The sequence below is a fragment of the Camelus ferus genome, chromosome 21, assembly GCF_009834535.1.
Source record: "Camelus ferus isolate YT-003-E chromosome 21, BCGSAC_Cfer_1.0, whole genome shotgun sequence".
In the NCBI taxonomy this organism is placed as follows: domain Eukaryota; kingdom Metazoa; phylum Chordata; class Mammalia; order Artiodactyla; family Camelidae; genus Camelus; species Camelus ferus.
The window spans coordinates 7,042,119-7,061,291 of NC_045716.1; the positions used below are offsets into that span (position 1 = coordinate 7,042,119).

Genomic DNA, 19,173 nt, shown 5'->3' on the forward strand with positions numbered 1-19,173 from the left:
GCAAAGTGAGAATTACCTGCATATTTAATAACATAGCCTCAGAATGGATATATCAAAAACTGACAAAAATAAAAGAGAAAGAGACAAATCCAAGATTATTATAAGAAAGTCTAACACATACCTGTCAGTAATTGATGGAAACAGTATGCAAAATATCAGGAAAAACATGTATATATATTGTATATATATGATAGGAACAACATAATAGATGAACTTGATCTATGCTAAATATATAAAATGCTGTATCCAACAATTTCAATTCCAGACTATGCATTTCTTTCAAAGTACATGTAATATTTCTCAGTATTTAACCATATGCTGTTTCATAATTCAAGGGTCAACAAATTACAAAAAGTTTGAAACCATACAAAATATAATCTTTGATCACAGGGGACTCTAGCTATAAATCAAAAACAGAAACATAACCAGAAAATCCATAAATGTTTGGAAGTTAATCAGCACACTTATATATAACTCTGGGATCAAAAAAGTAATCAAATAAAAATTAGAAAATATGTTTGATTAACAGAAATGAGACATGTGAAACTTGTAGCGTGTTGCTAACGTCATACTTAGAAGGAAACTTACAGTCCTTAACGTATATATAAAAAAGAAAGAAGCTAAAAATTAATTATCCAAGCATCATCTCAAGTTATTAGAAAAAGAGCAAATTTAATGTAAACATAAAAGGAAGAAAATAATGAAAATAAGAGCACACATTATGCTATTTTCATTATTTCATTCTTTTTTATGTTTATGTATATATATATATATATAAGAATATACATATACACACATATATCTTTTTTGGTTGGTTCTATAAAACATTAATAATAGATTAATAAAGTTGATAAATCTTTAGCAAGACTGACTGAACAAAAAAATAAAACAAAGAAGCCAAAAATTAACAATAGCATAAGTGAAAAAAATGTCCTGGAGATTGTGAAAATATTACAAATGAAATAAGAGAACATTATGAAAAACTTAATGCCAATTAATTCAGAATTTTAGGAAAAAATGGACAAATTACTTGAAGAAAAACTGAACTTAACCAAAATAGTTCTTAGAAGAGATAGGAAACCCAAATTCTTCAACATTCATTTAAAAATTTTAACATATATTTAAATATTTTCCTCAAAGAAAACACCAGACTCAGATAGCTTCATTGATGAATACCTCCAAAATTAACACAAACCTTACACAAAATATTCCACATAACTGGGGAAAAGGAAACTTACTTTTAGGAGTCAAAGTTAGCCTTCATCATAAAACCTGACAAAATAGTAAATTTTTTTTAATGTAGAAACTAAGCTATAATAAATATAGATTAAAAAAAAACACTTGAAATATTCAAAAGTAGGATCCAAAAGTATTGACAAAGTATTACACATTTCCTCCAAGTTGTTATTTTTTCCCTAGGATCTAGCATTGGTTTAACATTTAAACATTTATCAAAATAAATCAAGACAGTGGCAGAACAACGGGGGAAATAACACTACCGTCTCAATGAATGAAGAAAAAGCATTTGCTAAAATTCAATCCCCTTTTTCTCAAAAACTATAAAACATTAAGAGAAATTAAAGATTTAAATATCTCAAAGAATATGTTAGAGGACTCAGTATTTTAAAAAGAAAACTCTCCCCAAATTGACTTAGAGATTCAATAAAATCCCAATCAAAATTGAATCAGGTTTTTTTTTTCCATGTGTGAAAACTGAAGCTGATTTCAAAATTTATATGGAAATTCAAAGGACCAAGAATCGCCAATACAATCTGGGGAAAAAAGGAGCAAAGTTTCAGGACTTACATGACATGACTTTAAGACTCATCAAAAATGTATAGTAATTAAGAGTACGATATTGATGAAGGACATTCAGACCAGAAGAACAAAATATAGAATCAATACACAGACCTCCACACACATATTGCCAGTGGTAAGTTATAACAAAGTTGGCAGTGCAGCACAGTGGGAAAAAGAACATTTTAGTTTGAGTAATGATGGTTCTAGATTTAGGGGGAAAAAATCAATCTTGATCCCTACCTTATACAATATGTTAAAATTCCGATAGATTGCATGCTTACATACGAAAGGTAAAACAGTAACATTTCTAAAAGATGACACAGGAAAGTATATCTTTGTGGTAGGCAAAGATTTCTTAATACAGTACACAAAAAGCACTAACCATAAAAAGAAGGATAAATTGGATTTTAGTAAAATTTAGAACTCTATCCATATAAGGATACCATTAAGAGCAAAAAAAAAAAAGTAAGCTACAGACTGTTGGGAAATAGTAAATAACATACAACTGGAAAAGGATTTACATTCAGAAAGTTGTGAAGAAATCATATAAATTAAGAAGAAAATGACAGACAATCGAATAGAACTTTGGGCAAAAGACTTGAATATGCCCTTCAGTAAAAAAAGAAAAAAGATATACAAATGGCCAATTTACATATAAAAGTCTCCCAATCTCATTAGCCAACATGTAAATGCAAACTGAAACCACAGGAGGATACCTTTACATCTTCAACAGCGACTAAAATTAAGACTTAAAATATCAAATATTGGTGAAAATGTAAAGCAACTGGACTACTCATGAGCCTCTGGTGGGAGTATGAATTAGTACAAGCAAGTGGAAAATCATTTGGGATTATCTACACAGGTGGTCAATCTGCCCAACTGGCAGTTCTGAATATACCCAACTGTTTATATGCATTTACCAAAGAAATGTATGGAAATGTTGATAGCAGAACTATTTGTAATATACAATAGAGAAAAAACGAGAGATAACCCAAATGTTCATCAATATGGATGAATAAATTATGGTATATCCATGCACTGGAATTCTACACAGCAATGAAGAAGAATACTCCTGCTAAGAAAAGCGAAAGCAGCATGGATGAATCCCACAAACAGAATGCTGAATAAGAAAGACACAAGGAGTACATACTGCAAAGTTTTTCACATAAAATTCAAACAGGTCAAAGTAATCTATGGGGATAGAAGTAAACATAGTAGATACCTCTGCAGGACAATAAAGGAGAGGGGGAGTAAGAGAGCCTTTTGGCGATGATGTTAATGTTTTGTTTCTTGATCTGTGTGTTGGGTAGAGAGAATGTTTACTTTGTAAACAGTTTTGATGTATGCGTTTCTGATTTTTACACTTTTTTGTGTGTATATTATACTTTGATAAAGTGATTGCTTACAAAGAAAAGTCCAACATTCAAAAAGAGATGAAAATAAATTCAAAATATAAAAACTGAGATGACAAAAGGGAATTTCCTGAGAAGCCATTCCAATGCATCATTTACGCACACACGTACCCACACACGTGCACAATCTAGCCATAGCTGTCTCTCTCTCACACACACACACACACACACACAAACACACACACACACACAAATTTGGGCCACTTACTTTGAGCCAAACCTCATCCTCTCTCTCCAGGCTACCTTTTGGCTGCTTCCTCCCTTCATCCTGAGGTCTATTTTGACTGGTGACACAGGGAAACCAGCCAGTAAGGGGACGGTGCTCTGGTAAACCTGGATGGTGTGATGTGCAAATCTGAAATGCAATTTTAAGCAAAAATTAAATGTGGAAGGTGAGGGGTAAGTAAGGACAATGAAACACTCCAGCTCAAAACCAAAGTTTTCCTCTTTTTCTGAATGCCTTAATGATCACATCATTGGCAGAAAACTTTTCCCAATGTAGAACATCTCAGTGCTCTCTGTTGGCCTCAAGGTATAACTTACCAGGGTAGAAGAACACACAGGACAACTTTCAGCCCACTGCTGACCCAGGTTATCTTGCTCAAAGAATAGTCCTGGCACAGCTCCCAGGATTAGTCAGGGAAGTCTGTCCAGGATGATGGTTAGATCCTTACCATGCAGGATCCACTAGTCCCAGGAGTGAGGCTACTGAGCCAGGGAACCAGTAAGCATTCAGGTGGGTAAAGGAACCAGGAAAGAGAAACTCCAGGAAATTCCTCCCATTTCACTGGGGGAAGACAGACAGGCTAGATTAAAAGCCACCTTAGAGAGCTGTTTCTAACTCAGAATCTCCCAACTTTCCTGGTTTCCTGTCACTGTGCTCCAGAACTCGTGAGAAAGATGCCAGAATTGGTTGAAGGAGTGTGGTAGGCATGGCTAGTTGCCTACCCATATTCATTTCCCTTTCTTTCTTATTAACAAACTCCAATTTTGTTCAAGGTGACAGTGTCTCCAAATGCTCATCTCCTCACGGTCCCTTACAATGAAGGATGATGAAGTGACCTGGATCTGAGCAATGAGAAGTTGGTAAAAGCCTATAGTGTTGGACTTCCAGAAGAGCTGCCATTCTCCCAATAAGAAGAGACTAAGCTAGCATGCACCTGTTTCCCTTTGACCTTCCCCTTCTTCCTGCTTGGAATAATGACTTCATGCCTGGAGGAGTCACGGTCATTTTATGAGCATGAGAAAGGAAGCTGCAAGCCAAGGATGGAACGAGCTGAAATCTCAAAGACACCTGGGTCCTTGACGAACTCTTTGAACTGGAGGACCAACCTCGGCTGGTTCCTCAGTCACCTGGGGGTGTCTCCTCAAGGCTAAAATCCAATGATTTCATCCTGGCCTAAAACACCTAGAGAGTTAAATCTTACTTCTGTTTAAAGGACTGTATTACTTATTGTTATGACGAATGGCAGAGTTTATTTGGCAATGGAAGCATCTAGGATAGTATCCAAAAACCAAAGCCCTTAATCTTCTTTTAAGTATTTAACTATAATTCACAGAAGTCAGTCCTCAGAGGATCTGCTGTTTATTTGGGTAGACATTCATGGAAAATTGTACACCTATGGGTTTGTTTCTAGTACTAACTCTAAAATTTCTTTAACAATAAGAATTCTTTAACTCAAATTGTACTTTGATCTTTAATATACATATTTTACCTTCATTTAATCCTTGTAATAAACCATTGAGTTAAATGCAAAAGGTATTATTATACCCAATTTACACTTGAGAAAATCAGGGCCCAGAGAGATTTGGTGACTGGTCAAACCTCACTTCAGTAATAATCATAATAATACTGGTAGATCCAGTAATGTCATCCAGGCATTCTGACTCTTCACTGTTTCTTTTTCTTCTTTTAAAGTAAATTATCCCAAATACAAAGCCCAAGCATAATTTTTGGGACGTGCAATTATAAGGTTAATTTTGAGATGCCTTTGTGTTATCCTGAAGCCAGCTATTGCATAGCCAAAGGTTCCTAGATGAAAACCAGTGAGGGTAAGTGAGATGAGGGTGGGAGACAAGATTTAATCACCAGTCTAGAAGCTTCTCATTTAACATGATCTTATTATGAGTTCAGTAAGAACTAAATTTGGTGTCAGAGTTAGGAGAAAAATGGAAGTCACACTAAGCATCTGGGGGAATCACTTCACAATTTTGTTTAGCCTTGACTCCGTTCTTCTGGCTTAACTTACCATGGAATGAGGTTCTCCAGTTACCAAGGAAACAGGACACTTCTTCTTGTCTTCATGAGAAGAATAAGCTTGGCTAGCCCACTGATCCAGGTACCCTTTGGGAGTATAGAGGCCACAGTCTATGATGCTGGTTTCCTTCTCAAAAGGCTCACATATCCCGTCTCCTTCATATATATAGCACAGGCTTGGCTCCCCTGACAAGAAATATTGTATGACATTTGAAAAAGTGTTTTTATATATGTCATATAAAAATAATTACATTTTTTTTTCTCCAGTCGCTAAAGAGAATCCTGTAATTACCAGCTGGTCTAATGCCCACCCTGAGCATGCAGACAACACACACACACACACACACACACAATTAAAGAAGAGGATACTTCTCCCCGGGGAGAGTAGCAAAATCCATTTATATAATAAAAAGTATACAAAGGGGTGGGCTTGGGGAGAAGGAATAGGGACGACAAAAAGCAGCTATAGGCTGGATATAGAAAGAAAATTTAAGCAATCACTGAGCAAGGTACTTAGGGGAAGCTGGGGATATAAGAGGGGTAAGTAAAAGAAGAAAGGAAATTTAAATAGACGGTATGATGTGTTATGTCCTTGGATCCTCTTCGGAGTTTTTTAAAACATTAACGCATTGGAAGGATTTGTTTTCAATTACTTTTTGCTGCCGGATTGTGTTTCTTCAACTAACCATGCAGCTTTTTCTGAAATGGACAGTATGAGCTCCAGGTTTACAAGGGTTACACACGTATTATGTTTGAGTCTTACAACAGCCATGTGAGGTTTGCATTTTTTGTTTGTTTCTTAATTGGGCGATCTGAGTTTCCGTGATTGTAAGTGACCTGCCAAAGTTCCCTTGATGCAGAAGCAACATGGCTTGGCTTTGAGCCAGGCTTACAGAAGGCAAGTTCAGGGGCTCTCTCTTACTCCCTATACTGAGGGACTGTCGTTACGAGCAAACATGTGAATAATGACTATGTGAGAAAAAATGCTGGGCTTGTACAGCAAGCGGTGTCCTCTGGACAAGTTCTGTACTTGCACAGAGGATAACTCCTACTAAGTGAACAGCCTTACCATACTGACTCCAGATGTGCAAACTAGCTTTTTTCAAATGTAAAAAGTTGAGATGCAGTTATAAAGCCATTTATTAAGTACTATTGCATTTTCTAGCCATATTTCTAGCATGATTCTAATTTCCCATTTCTACTTAAAATAACAGGACATGAAAATAAGATTAAGATGTAAAATAAATCAACACATAGGTACACATTCAGTAACATCGTTACTAAAACTTACTGTTACTATACAATTATTTTACTTTTAAATTCTTCACAGATAGACCACAGGGCTGTTCTGATGATTTTTCAGTTGTTTATCATTATTTAGTTACTAATAATTTTCCTTAAGAATTTCTTCAAGTCTAAGACCCTTCTGTGGTAACTCTCTCTACTTGTCAGGAATAAGCCACTGTTCTAGGATTTGATTCTAAACCTATTTTGGGTTTAAAACTTCTGCGTTCCATCAAACCCATGGCCTTTCTGACTTACTTGCCCAAAGTCAATATGTGTGTATTTGGAGTGACTTTTCTATGATTCCACACATATATAAATCTATAAATCTATATCTATGTCTATATATTCCAGATATATGGATATACAAATATATATATAATATTTGTATACATAAACATGTATAGTTTATATGTACTACATATTCATTCTTATGTATATATGAATATATGTATATTTTATACTATGTATTATTTATAACATATATGTATATATGTTTTATTTATCTGTATAATCCAGTGACTGCTTCTTGTTGCTTCTTCTCTATTTTTTTTACCATGGACTTAAAATTTCTGCCTCTGATTTTTTCAAATCCATGTAAAAACAACAGCCCACTTGTAAAACACATTTCACAATGGTTTCTTCAAACCTAATCTTTTGAGAAATAATGGAATAGAACACATGCTTAGCATACTATGAGCATATTACTCACTGAAACAAATGTCTAACTGTGGAATAGATTATTTTAACTTTGTCTTGTGAAGTTAAAATTATTCAGCCATAGTCTTACTAAAGTTGGAGGGTAAGGAAATATGAGCCAAGTTTAATGGAATCAAATGTGATAGAAACAAAATAAGGTCAGTTTGCAAGCTAAATGAAACTTGAGCTGCCTTGGAGAAGGGGTGTGTGTGTGTGTGTCCATCATGAGCCCACTACGTGCTACCAAAAAGAAATGATGTAAACAGAGGTGGCATTAACAAATACTTATGTGCAGAAGAGGGGAGGTAATCAGTTTGGTGTATTCTGCACCGCCAGACCACATCTGTAGTATTAAATTCCTTTCTGGGCATTGACCACATGAAGTATGCCAGCTTAGGGTAAATAGGAAAGGGTCTGGAAACCTAATCACCTGAGGGGATGTTTGGATTGGAAAAGGAGAATAATGGAGAGGCATTTCAAACATCTGACTGGTAGTCAAATAAAACAGGAAAAAAATGTATCCTCTGTAGTTTCATAGCAAGGAAAAAGCACTTGATTAAGAATTCGGAAAGCTGAATTCCAGCACTGGCTTTGCAGAAGCCTAGTTATATGCCTGGGGATGAGTCACTAAAGTGCTCTGAGCCTCAGTTTCCAAACCAGAAAACGGGGGAAGACTTGTATAACAGATAAAGCAATTTTTAAACAGAATAATCTCTTTCACAGTGCATTCTTTACTGCTGGATGTGTGTAAGCAAAAACTAGAGGCCTGTCTCTCAAGAAATGATGGAAGAGATTTCTGTAAGGGGAGGAAGCTGGACACAGGAAGGGATCAGGGTGCCTATCAGGCTTGTGGTATATGGTGGGCAATGAACATGCTTTGTTGGATGGATGGATGGATGTCAGACTACCAAGATTTTATAATTTCACTATTTCGCTCTGGAGAGCAGGGGCATCTATGTGCTCTGTACAGTATTTAACACCTTAATAAATTCTACATAATTATAATCATATCCTACTTATCTTGAGATTTAGAAACATTGAAATCTTTTAAAATGCACTGTTTTTTAAAGTAACTCTGATACGTGGGAGAAGCGTTCTGGAGGGCCTTCTTATGTGGCAAGAGTGCAGACCCAAAGCCGCCTAGTAATAACTTATTGCCACTGACTCTCCAGGATCAAGAAATGTTATGACCCTCTGCCATTCCTCGTGATCTTATCTATTAAACACAGACACCAAGACATAGCTTGTATTTCCTTTGGATTAAAAGATTTCCTACCTTAATTTTTATGTAGAATCTGTGTGAGTTTACTGCTTAGCTGGCATTTTGATGTTAGACATGAGGACCCAAGAGCAACCTTTGGTAACGTTAATCTAAGAGGCAGGATGACCTAGTGGTTTAATATGTAAATTCTAGGGCTTTGCTTCCTTGGCTCAAATCCTGACGTCATCACCTTTAACTGTATAGGAGGCAGCAAGTTATTTAAGTCCTCTGCACCTCTGTTTAGTCTCCTCACGTTTATTGTAGGCATTAAAGATAATTGAGATAATATATGTGAAACAATTACACAGTGCCAATGACACATCAAATGTCATTGTTGAAGACCAAATGGAGATCCAATGGACAAAACAACATGGTGCCCTGCTGTCATATCACACTTTAGGCTGGGTGTTAAAAAACACAACAAAATAAACAAACAAAAATGTCATTGTTGCTATCACTCAGCTACACATTGCAGGATATCAAGAGCTCACAAAAATAAGCCACACCTCCAAAACAGGACAGAAGCCATGGCAGGTGCACATGAGCCTCAGCAGGTGCTCCTAAACTCACCTACACAGTTGAAACCTTCCTCTAGTTCACATGCCCTTGAGCAGCCGTCTCCACTCAAAAGGTCCCCATCATCACATTCTTCTCCCAGGCTCCTGGAAGGTAAAAATATACACTCTTATTGACATATATACATACATAAAGTAAGTTTTCTCATTTAGTTACTGCCATCTCAAGCTCTTAAAACTCCTTACATGTATTAAAGAGTGCAAGCTGGAGATGAGGAGGACCTAAGAGATTCCTTTTAAACATGGCTCAGAAACATTTGGAGATCCACAAGGGTCCTGCCAGTGTTTCTGGAAGATGCTCTTACACTAGAAAAGACCTATCAGTTTAATAATGAGTGGACTCCTGAAGACAGCTGATCTGGTGAGGAGGACACCTGCCAGTCAATGTGTGGTTTTGTCTTCCATTCATTTTCATCTGATATTTATGTATGTTGTCATAGTTTTGTTCCGTCTAGATGCAGTTGTTGTTAAGTTAGGACTTCATAGAATTGAAATGCTTATAAACCCAGAGACTCTGCAGCCCAGCTGCTGCCTTCTCTCCGTCCAGGGCAGCTCTACGGTTTGGGTCCTAGTACCACCTGGTGGTAGCTAACATATATTGCAGGGGAAGAAACAAATAATGGGAGAAGACAAACACCATTTTTGTTTTGAATCTCAAATGCTGATACAACTGATGACTAAATTTGAATTGTTTACAGGGATACATGAACATATTATGGGAACAAAAAATAGATACACTAGGGTTGAAGCCCCCTTGAAAGAACCAAGATTTGACTACTGTAAAATGGGTTGAAGGTTAGTATTTTTTTCTCCATGGCTTTTCACCATGTCCAAAATGGACACATAGATAATGGACTCAGTAGATAAAGGATTTTCAGACCCAGGACATAATATCACTAACCACTGTTTAAAGTATACCTCATTACAGAGATGGAGTAAAGATTAAATAACTAGATATGAAAATGCTTTAAAATGAATTAAAAGTGTGCTATAAATGCAATTGTATAGTAATCGTATTTTAAATGGTAAGCTGTAAATGGAGAAAGGATAAAAGACATGTGAAAAACAACATACTGGAAGAAATTAAGGAAACTCCAAGTTAATTTTCATTTTGAAGTTAATCTAGACAATCTAAGTATACTGTGTGTCATCTCATGCTGTGTATAATAAGAGCCTATATACAACTTTTAATTTTCTAGCATCACATTAAACAAGTAAAAAAAAAATAACTGAAGTTAGCTTTAATAATATCGTTCATCTAACCCAATATATCCAAAATATTATCATTTTAATACTTAATCAGTATAAGAAATTATTAGTGAGATATGTTATGTTCTTTTTTGCAATGAAGTCTTTGAAATCTGATGTATATTTTTCACTTACAACACATGGCAATCCAAACACGTGATCTGTATTTAGATTTTATAAATTCTGTGGTTGAAAAAGTAGATTCACCTACTCAAGTTGCTCCAAATACTTACAAGTTTTCTGATAACTGAATCAAGATCCAGTTTTTAAATTAAATTCAAATTCAAATTAAACAAAATTCAATTTCTTAGTTGCACTTGCCACGTTTCAAAGGCTCAGCGGCCACACATGGCCCCCCACAGTGGACAGCAAAGACTGAGATGACCGACTTCTAGATAAATACACCTCGCAACTTCAGGGCCCTCCACTGTGTTTGTTTTGATAGCTTTATTGACAAGTGATATCCAAAGTGACAACTTTTAGCTTTTAATACAAATTTACTAAAACTAGAGTCTGAGGATGACTTCTTGGGGATCTGTGACTCCCTTAGAATAAAGCTACCCATTTCCGAGTGTTTTAAACAGTGGATTAGATGATTTGTGCAGCGCCTTCTTGTTTTACATGTAACTGAGTGCCTCCAGCCGAGACACAGCGGCAGTTCAGAGACATCTTCCCACTGGATGGCAGAACTAAGTACGACTCTTTACAGAGAGTGAACATAGGCAGAAGGTGAAAGGAACATTTTGAAAGTAACTTTGTGAGGCCCAGTAGTCAGGCAGGTATTGCTACAGGTGAAGCTTTTCCAAAGCCCAGGCTAGAATATGCAATATCAGGTAAGGAAGAGGACCTGCCCGCTTTCTGCTCCAGGCCCACAGGCAGATGTGGCGTCCTGGACATCAGAGGGCGGCTGTAGGAGATGCTACGATGTAAGGCTGAATGTTCTGTTCAAGGAGAGCTCTGTCTGGATGGCAATGGTAACCTACTCCTATAAACACCTTAACCAGTGAGCAGCAGACCTAACGTGAGGCAGCCGGAACAGGAAAACAACACCAGCGTCGGCCAGATTTGTTCTGCGCACACGTGAGGCGTCTCCAGGGAGATATTTAATTGAGATGGAGGAGGAGGCGTGGCAAGCTGAGACTGAGCTGGGCAGAAGGTGGCAGCAACCGAGCAAGGTTTGAGTATGAAACTGACCTCTGTTATCTTAATATATTTCTGAGGTCTGGAAACATCTGGTGCTTATACTTCTATGAAAAGAAATAGACTTACACTAAAGCTTAAAGATCGTAGAAAATTGAGAAGATAAAAAATATTTAGTGATTTCTAAACAATGGCATGGAACCCCAAGAAAGGCTATACATTGCTTCCTATTAGGTCTTCATGATATAAGATGCTTTCACTTGATCTGGGAAATTCAACATAGGCCATCTTGACCCAAATTTTGTCATTCTAAGTGAAGTAAGCCAGAAAGGGAAAGAAAAATACCATATGATACCACTTATATGTGGAATCTAAAAAAAAAGACAAATGAATTTATTCACAAAACAGAAACAGACTTACAGACATAGAAAACAAACTTATGGTTCCGGGGGAGGGGAGAAGGGGTGGGAAGGGATAAATCGAGAGATCAGGATTTGCAGATACTAACTACCTTATATAAAATAGATAAACAACAAGGTCCTACTGTATAAGCACAGCGAACTATACTCAGCATATTGTAGTAACCAATAATGAAAAAGAGTATGAAAAGGAATATATATGTATAGTATGACTGAAGCATTGTGCTGTACACCACAAACTGACACAACATTGTAAACTGACTATACCACAATAAAAAAAAAATAGGCCATCTTATTAGGATTCGGAATCCTAGACAAACCGCAGTGCCTGGCCTTCCAGGTTCCTACTCCCAGCAGCTTTGTATAAGTAACATATTAGGTTAGATGAGCTTTCGGAATAGGTTAACAGAGGGTGATTGCTGGGACATGCGAGTATTCAGTACTAAATTTGGGCAAGTCCCAGGCAAACCAGAATGAATTGTTCCTCTAGCCTGACATCACTAAAGGGCAACAGAAAAAGGAATATATGGTGTGTTAAGGAATCAAAAGAGCGATTCCATTTGTACCTCGGTGATTTTATAGAATAGCTGGAAATTGCGTTGCAGTCAGGTCTTCCAGAGATCAAATGAGCAAGTGAAGCTCAGAAAGCTCCGCTGATTTTCCTCAGGTCACACAGCGCATTAGCAGCATGTCCTAGGCAACCAATCCAAAAGACACCCTCACATCCTCTTTCGGAATCATTCGGCAGGTAACCTTCTCTGCCATGAATTCCTTCCCTGAATCACTGCCCAGCAGTTGTTCTCTGAAACCTGAAGAAGGGCCCCACAGACTCAGCCCAAAGATCTCAGCACTCTGGGGTGAGCTCTAACTAAAAGTGGATCTGTCCTTGACCATATAGGGATGTGAGTGATCTCTCAAGATCATTACCAGGGCCTAGATTTTTGTTTAATACTAGAACTACACAGTGCCTTGTCCCTTACATTTCCAAAACCAGTCAAACTGAAACTCGAGGCTGACCCTCCTGGTCCGAGCAGGGCAGGGCGTCCTCACTCACACATTCCCAGGCACACAGCACATCCTCACCTTGCAACCTTCCCATCTCCACAGTAAGGAGCTCCATGGATGTGGCTCAGAGGAGGCGAAGCTTCTCCCAGTTCTGCTCCAGCTTCAGCTTGAACTTGGTACCGATACATCTTCCCAGGTGTGACCTCCCTGTGGAAACCAGTGGGCTGTAACCATCACATCCACAGAGCGGAACATGCCCTGGGTCCTCCGCAGACGACTTGTGGGAGTTTAAAATAAAACGTTCTGGGGACCATAAATGTAAACATATGCCACATTGTCTGAAACAAAGATCAGGGCATATAGTCTTGCAGAGCAGCAGAATGTTTAAAACCACCTTCATTTCTGTATTCCCAGCATGTTCCAGATAGTGAGGGTGCAGAAAATGCTTGCTGCATTAACACTGAACTAACTAATCATTCTACATAATCTAGGAGGATGGTATTTTGAGTGAATCTTTACCGTGTTAAACACATACACACACACAAAACCACCAACTACTGAACAACTTGTCTTCTGTATCACTGAAGTAATCAAAGACACTGAAGATGAAAGCTTCAGAGTTTGGACTCAGCAAGGCCTTTCTTGGATCTATGAATCACACTTTTCTTGTCTCTCAAGAGAATTCTTATCTCAAAGAGACTGAATATTTAGGGGGAAGAACAACTCTCTCCTAGAAGGAGGTGAGAACACCTTCCATTGTCATTTTGGGGATGCAAGAAATTCCACAATTAGAAATGTGTTAATTTACTCCCACCTCCAAACCTCCAAAATACATATAAACCAGGCATGGAATTTTAATTAATTGACAGCAGGGATGGGAGGAGTGTGATTAGATCTGATCTAGAGCCTCAGTGCACTGATCAAGTGGAGAACGGGAGAGACCGAACATTGACAAGGGGGAAGGGGTTCAAGAGGGGAGCTGCTGAATCCGAAGACAAATTCTGCCCTCAGCTTAATTTTTGTGCGGTGCCTGCACTGATTGTAAAAGTGCCACTAAAGCCAAGCTGGGACGAGATGGACTTAGGAGAGCAGGCTCTCACAGCGTGGTCGGGGCTACCGTAAGCGGTGTCCACACACCTCTTGCCCAGGCTGTCTCTTCTTTGACACACTCTTCACCCTGCAAACAGGAGATGTCATGGGGTTTCAAAAACACCTTCAAACACCTCTGTACTGGCTTTTAGTTGTTTTAATAAGAAAGACACCTAAATATTAAGGACTTTTGAATTTCCAAATTAGCTTTCTTTAGGGAAGCACTCTTCTTCTCATGAGAGTGCCAGGTATTCCAAAGGCAAAACCAGGTTTATATCCTAATCAATTTTGATGGCTTCCCTTTTACAGGGTGGTTTCTGTCTGACGTCTCATCCAGCCGTGTGCAAAAGTCTTACACCGCTCTGAGGCTGGGAAAGGACTGGAAGCAAGTGTCAGGATGTGTTTACACTTCTTGGGGAGAAAATTCAGCAGCAGGTAACCCCAATCTTCAATGGTCGGAGTTTGTAAAAGGTAATCAGTTACTAAGGAAAGGGAATCATAATGAGACTCAGTCAGAAAATTGGATTTTAATCCTGACTTTGCCACTTACTATCTCTGTTTAACCAAATTAAAGTCAACCCTTCGTTCTCTCATCTATAAAAATGGGATATATTGACCTTAAAGGTTTTGTGTGTGTGTGTGTGAGATATCAAGTTAGATAACAATGTCATTTTAACTGCCTTATTGAAGTAACTCAAAAATAATCATTTTTTCTTTTCAAATCCATCCCATGATCTATCCTCCTATTTGTATGAACTTTTGACCATTTCACTGACTTCTGTTCTAATTCAGAGCCAACATGGGAAGAAAAAGGTAGTAAAATTCAAGGTAAACACTTGACTTTTTTGTAGCCATGGCAGAATGAAAAAAGGTCACAAACTCCCCCCACTGCACACACATGCCCCTCTGTGATTTGACTTCACTGCTTCTCTCATCAGGATATAGAATCTATTTTGCCGTCCTCAGAATCTGGAATTGACTGTGTGACCTGCTTTGCCTAGTGGAATGTCATCACGAGGACTGTTAGCAGAGGCTTGAAAAGTGTGTTTGCGGACTTGCTCTCCCTACTTCTGGAAAGCCTTCCATCATGAGAACATGTCCAGGCAAAGCCTCCTAGTGAAGGAGAGACAATGTGAAGAGAGCGCTTCATCCTTCCAGCCATGCCAGCATCTTAGCTGAGCCTCCAACGAGTGCATGAGGTCATCTGGGGCCACGCAGCCCTGGACCCAAGCGAGCCCAGAGGAGTACACCCAGCCAACCCAGAGAACCATGAGAAGAAGTTTGTTGTTTTAATCCAGTATGTTTTGTGATGATTTCTAGTGCCATAAAAACAATCCAGTATAGCACCTCTGATAAAACTTTTCTTTTACCCTAAATTCTGCCCTTGGGGCAGTCTCTCCGAGGAAAATTATGAGGTGAGGAGAATTTGCCTTTAGAGATACCAGTCTCCTAAACTAGACACAGAAACTCCTTAAGCCAATGATTGATCTCAGTCTGTATCCCCACCACTGAGCACATAGTGCCAAAGGCACTTAGGAACTCACTAAATGCAGAAAAAAAACAGAAGGAGAAGGAGGAGAGCTGGAAGAGAAGGAAAGAGAGAGGGAGGAACGGAGGAATAAGAAATGAATGCGTCGTGAAACTAAGTACGGTGTCTGCAGGACCCTTGGCTTCTCTGCTTAGCTGTGGAAGAGCTGACTATCCCCTTTGAAGGTTTAGGAGCTAGGGCAGGTTATTTAAAAGTTACATCAAGGATCAGAAATCAAATTTTGTCACCTGATAGGAGTATGTGACTCTGATCAGCCTATTTATGGCAAGTATTTTCAGTCCAACTGAAACACATCGTCTACTAACCTCTTTTCTCCATAATCATAATGATGGTATCCAGAGTCAGAGCACCTGCCTGTCCCTTTCTGAGACATACCTGTCTTCATCTCAGCTATGCCACTTTAGAATAAAACCCCCTCTGAGATTCTGAACATTTTTCCAAATAAGGGCATGTCAGAATGCTAAAAAAAAAAAAAAAAAAAAAATGGGGAAAAGGAAGCCAAACCCACTCCCAAAGCCTCAGGAAGCCCCATGGTTCAGAAAAGCCCTACGGCCCAACTCACACGTCTGTGAACTTCCTGTGCAGATGTGTTACCACCACGGACGAGCCACTGGCAAACGGGGGCTCACGGAGAACCTGGTACCTCACAGGCCTGCAGCCAGAACACAGGGGACTGTGGGGACGAGAAGTCAGGAGCGCTGCATCGATCTCCATCCGCTCATCAAAGGTGTAGACTTTCGCCCCCAAGACCTTCCCATCCACATGCAGCTTGATAGTGAGCGGGGTGTCACAGAAAGTTTCTAAGGGGCCTAGGTGCACAGACTCCTGGTGTTCCAGCAAGATCTCTGTGTCAAAGAGCGCCTGGGAGGAATCCATGGAGAGGTAGGTGACCCACAGGGTGAAAGTGTCGGCTTGGACCGGGTGCTGGAAGAGCAGCTCCAGGCTACAGCCTTCCGCAGGGCAGGGGACCGTCATGTTCATGTGGTACAGGTGGAGCTCGGGACTCCAGGCCTGCAAGCTTGGCTCACAGGGTTGATCCACGTCTGGAGGCCCTGAGGGAGACGAGGAGAAAGACAGATGATCAGGAACCAGCATTAAAAATCTGAAAATGAGGATCCCACATCAACAGCCAGAAAGAAGACTGAAGAAGAAGAGAACTTTGAGCAAGTTCTTATGGAAGCTGGTCAGCTTAGTAGGTTCAGTGTTAAGTATGACTGAGGACAAAAGCGGAGCAATTCAAATGGGCGCCTCGACGCGGTGCCCTTGAATAAGAGAAATCCAACATGGCCTTGGGAATGGAGAGACCCGGATCCTAGGTGGAAACATGCAGATAAAGTGAGTCACATCCTTACAGAATCCTTGAGCAGAGGAGAATTCTTTGTACTTAGTTCATTAAAAATGTATGATAAATGAATGCTCTGAAGCCCTGTTTTATTTGTGATTAAGGCCAGTGTTTGTTGCAGCCTCGTGGCATCCTGTTTAGGCTCTTCACAAAACTTCTTTGATTCCCTAAGATCACACCTTAGCCGTCCTGCCAATGGACTGCTGGCCAAACCTTAAAACCAGACAGTGAAACTTCCCTTTTAGTTCAGGTATGTGTAAGCAGGCAGATCACCACGTGGAGGAAACTGCAGGCAGGAAGTAGAAACACTTTCCTCGAGTGGGGAAAAAAAAATTAAAGGGAGATTCAGCAGCCAAGCACAAATATATGGTGAAAAATCAAATATCACAAACGTATTAAGGTCAGCTCTGTGGAAATAATCTATACAAGGTGGTTTTCTTTTCTATCACATGAGGGGAATTGAAACTGCTAAATTAGGAAGCAGGAGTTAGGCTCTAATCGGTACTGAGCACTAGCTGTGCCACGGTGGCGGGTCTTTCTAAGCCTCGATTTCCTCATTTATAAAATAAGCACTATTTAACCCCTGCCTTCCTGGGTTAGTGCAGAAGGGCTTTACAATGTTCCATAGAAACGTCTGCAAATGACATCTGCAAAACAGGAATGATTTTGCCCTTCAAGTTCTGGAAAATAATGTTTCAAAGTCCAGAGGAAATGAGTTCAAAGGTGTTGTGTGTCTGTGTGCGTGTGTTACATCTTATGGTCCCTATTGTTTTTTCCCTATATTGTGGATCCACTCACTCATTAATTCAACAAAAATTGACTATGTACCTCTTTTACACCTAGCACTAATCTAGGTGTTGGAGATACAGCAGTGAACAAGAGAGAGGTCTTGCCCTCACATACCTTACCATGGGGTGACAGGTACAACAATAAATAGATAAAGATCCATAAGTATAAATAATTCCAAGTGGTAATGTCATCTCTGAACAAAAATAAAGGCCAATAAGAGACTAGAGAATGATGGAGTGAGGCTGGGGGCTATTTCAGATCATGGCGCCAGGCAAGGTCTCTCCAAGAAAATGAGATTTAGCAGCAAATATGTCTGGTTCAATTTTCTACTCCTCACAGCATTCAGGATGTAGCTGGTGGTCAATACACGTCCACAAAGTGTCATTAAATACATCTGGATCATATCTGTAAATATATGTGTTTGTACATGTTCCGCTGGGAAGTCAGTTCCTTTCATTGTGCACATTTAAAATATGAGTTGATTCTTCACATGTTCAAAGCAAAGGAAGACCAGTATTTCCTAGCAGTATTTGCCAACAGTCATCCCTGGATATTAGCTGAGTAAAGGCACCTGGAAGCCAGCTCAACAGCAGCGTTGTCTGTCAGGAAGTTTTTATTATGATCTCCTGTTAAAATATGAAGTGGAGCCCTGGAAAGTGGATTTGGTTTGCTTGGAGACACAATACAAGTGTCTTCTAATTGTCCAGAACTTGTAACTCCTTTCACCTCTACCAGATAACTTTTAATTTTTCCAATAATCAAAGTGAAAAAAAGTGCAGGGCCAGAGAGTCAAACAGGCATTCAAACCCTAGCACGGGACAAACTGTTGGCCACAAAAATGGCCTTTCATGAAATGCCAATCTTTAAACAAGTCCTACACAGGGCCAGTGTAAATTTTATAGTCACTTTCCATTCTTCCCTGAAAACTCATTTGAAAAAAGTCCTATATAATCAATCGAGTCCATTGTCTCCCTCCTCCTCCTTAAGGCTCCTGTCATTTGAGTAACTGGGAGCCCAAGGAGACACCAGACTCTTAGACCAATGTTCTCCTTCTTTTCGGTCAGAGTCAAGACTGCAAACTAACTCAAATAGGACTGTGTCCAACACATCTTTCTGAGTAGCTTTCAGGATCTTAAGTAATATAAGAAAAAGAAAAGGATGATGACTGGGTAAGCACTGAAGATGGGGACGATGGAAGAGGTCAAGCCATTCACCCAAAGATGCTGAAACTCCATGTCAACAGCATTTTCTGGACTTGGATTGGAACAACACTCCTGCTCTAATTTGTCTTAAAGGGAATGATA

At 39.2% G+C, this 19,173-nt stretch overlaps 1 protein-coding gene across 2 annotated transcripts in view; it reads right to left on the bottom strand.

Moving 5' to 3' along the window:
* Nucleotides 1–19,173, bottom strand: part of PAPPA2 (pappalysin 2) — a 249,137-nt gene that overhangs the window by 113,345 nt on the left and 116,619 nt on the right. For both annotated transcript variants that reach the window (XM_032463680.1, XM_006187282.3), the window contains exons 8-12: nt 16,301–16,790; nt 13,179–13,307; nt 9,284–9,375; nt 5,462–5,655; nt 3,421–3,567 (exon numbers count right to left, since the gene is read on the bottom strand). In XM_032463680.1, the coding sequence (XP_032319571.1) occupies nt 3,421–3,567; nt 5,462–5,655; nt 9,284–9,375; nt 13,179–13,307; nt 16,301–16,790 (1,052 nt within the window). The remainder of the gene's footprint in view (nt 1–3,420; nt 3,568–5,461; nt 5,656–9,283; nt 9,376–13,178; nt 13,308–16,300; nt 16,791–19,173) is intronic.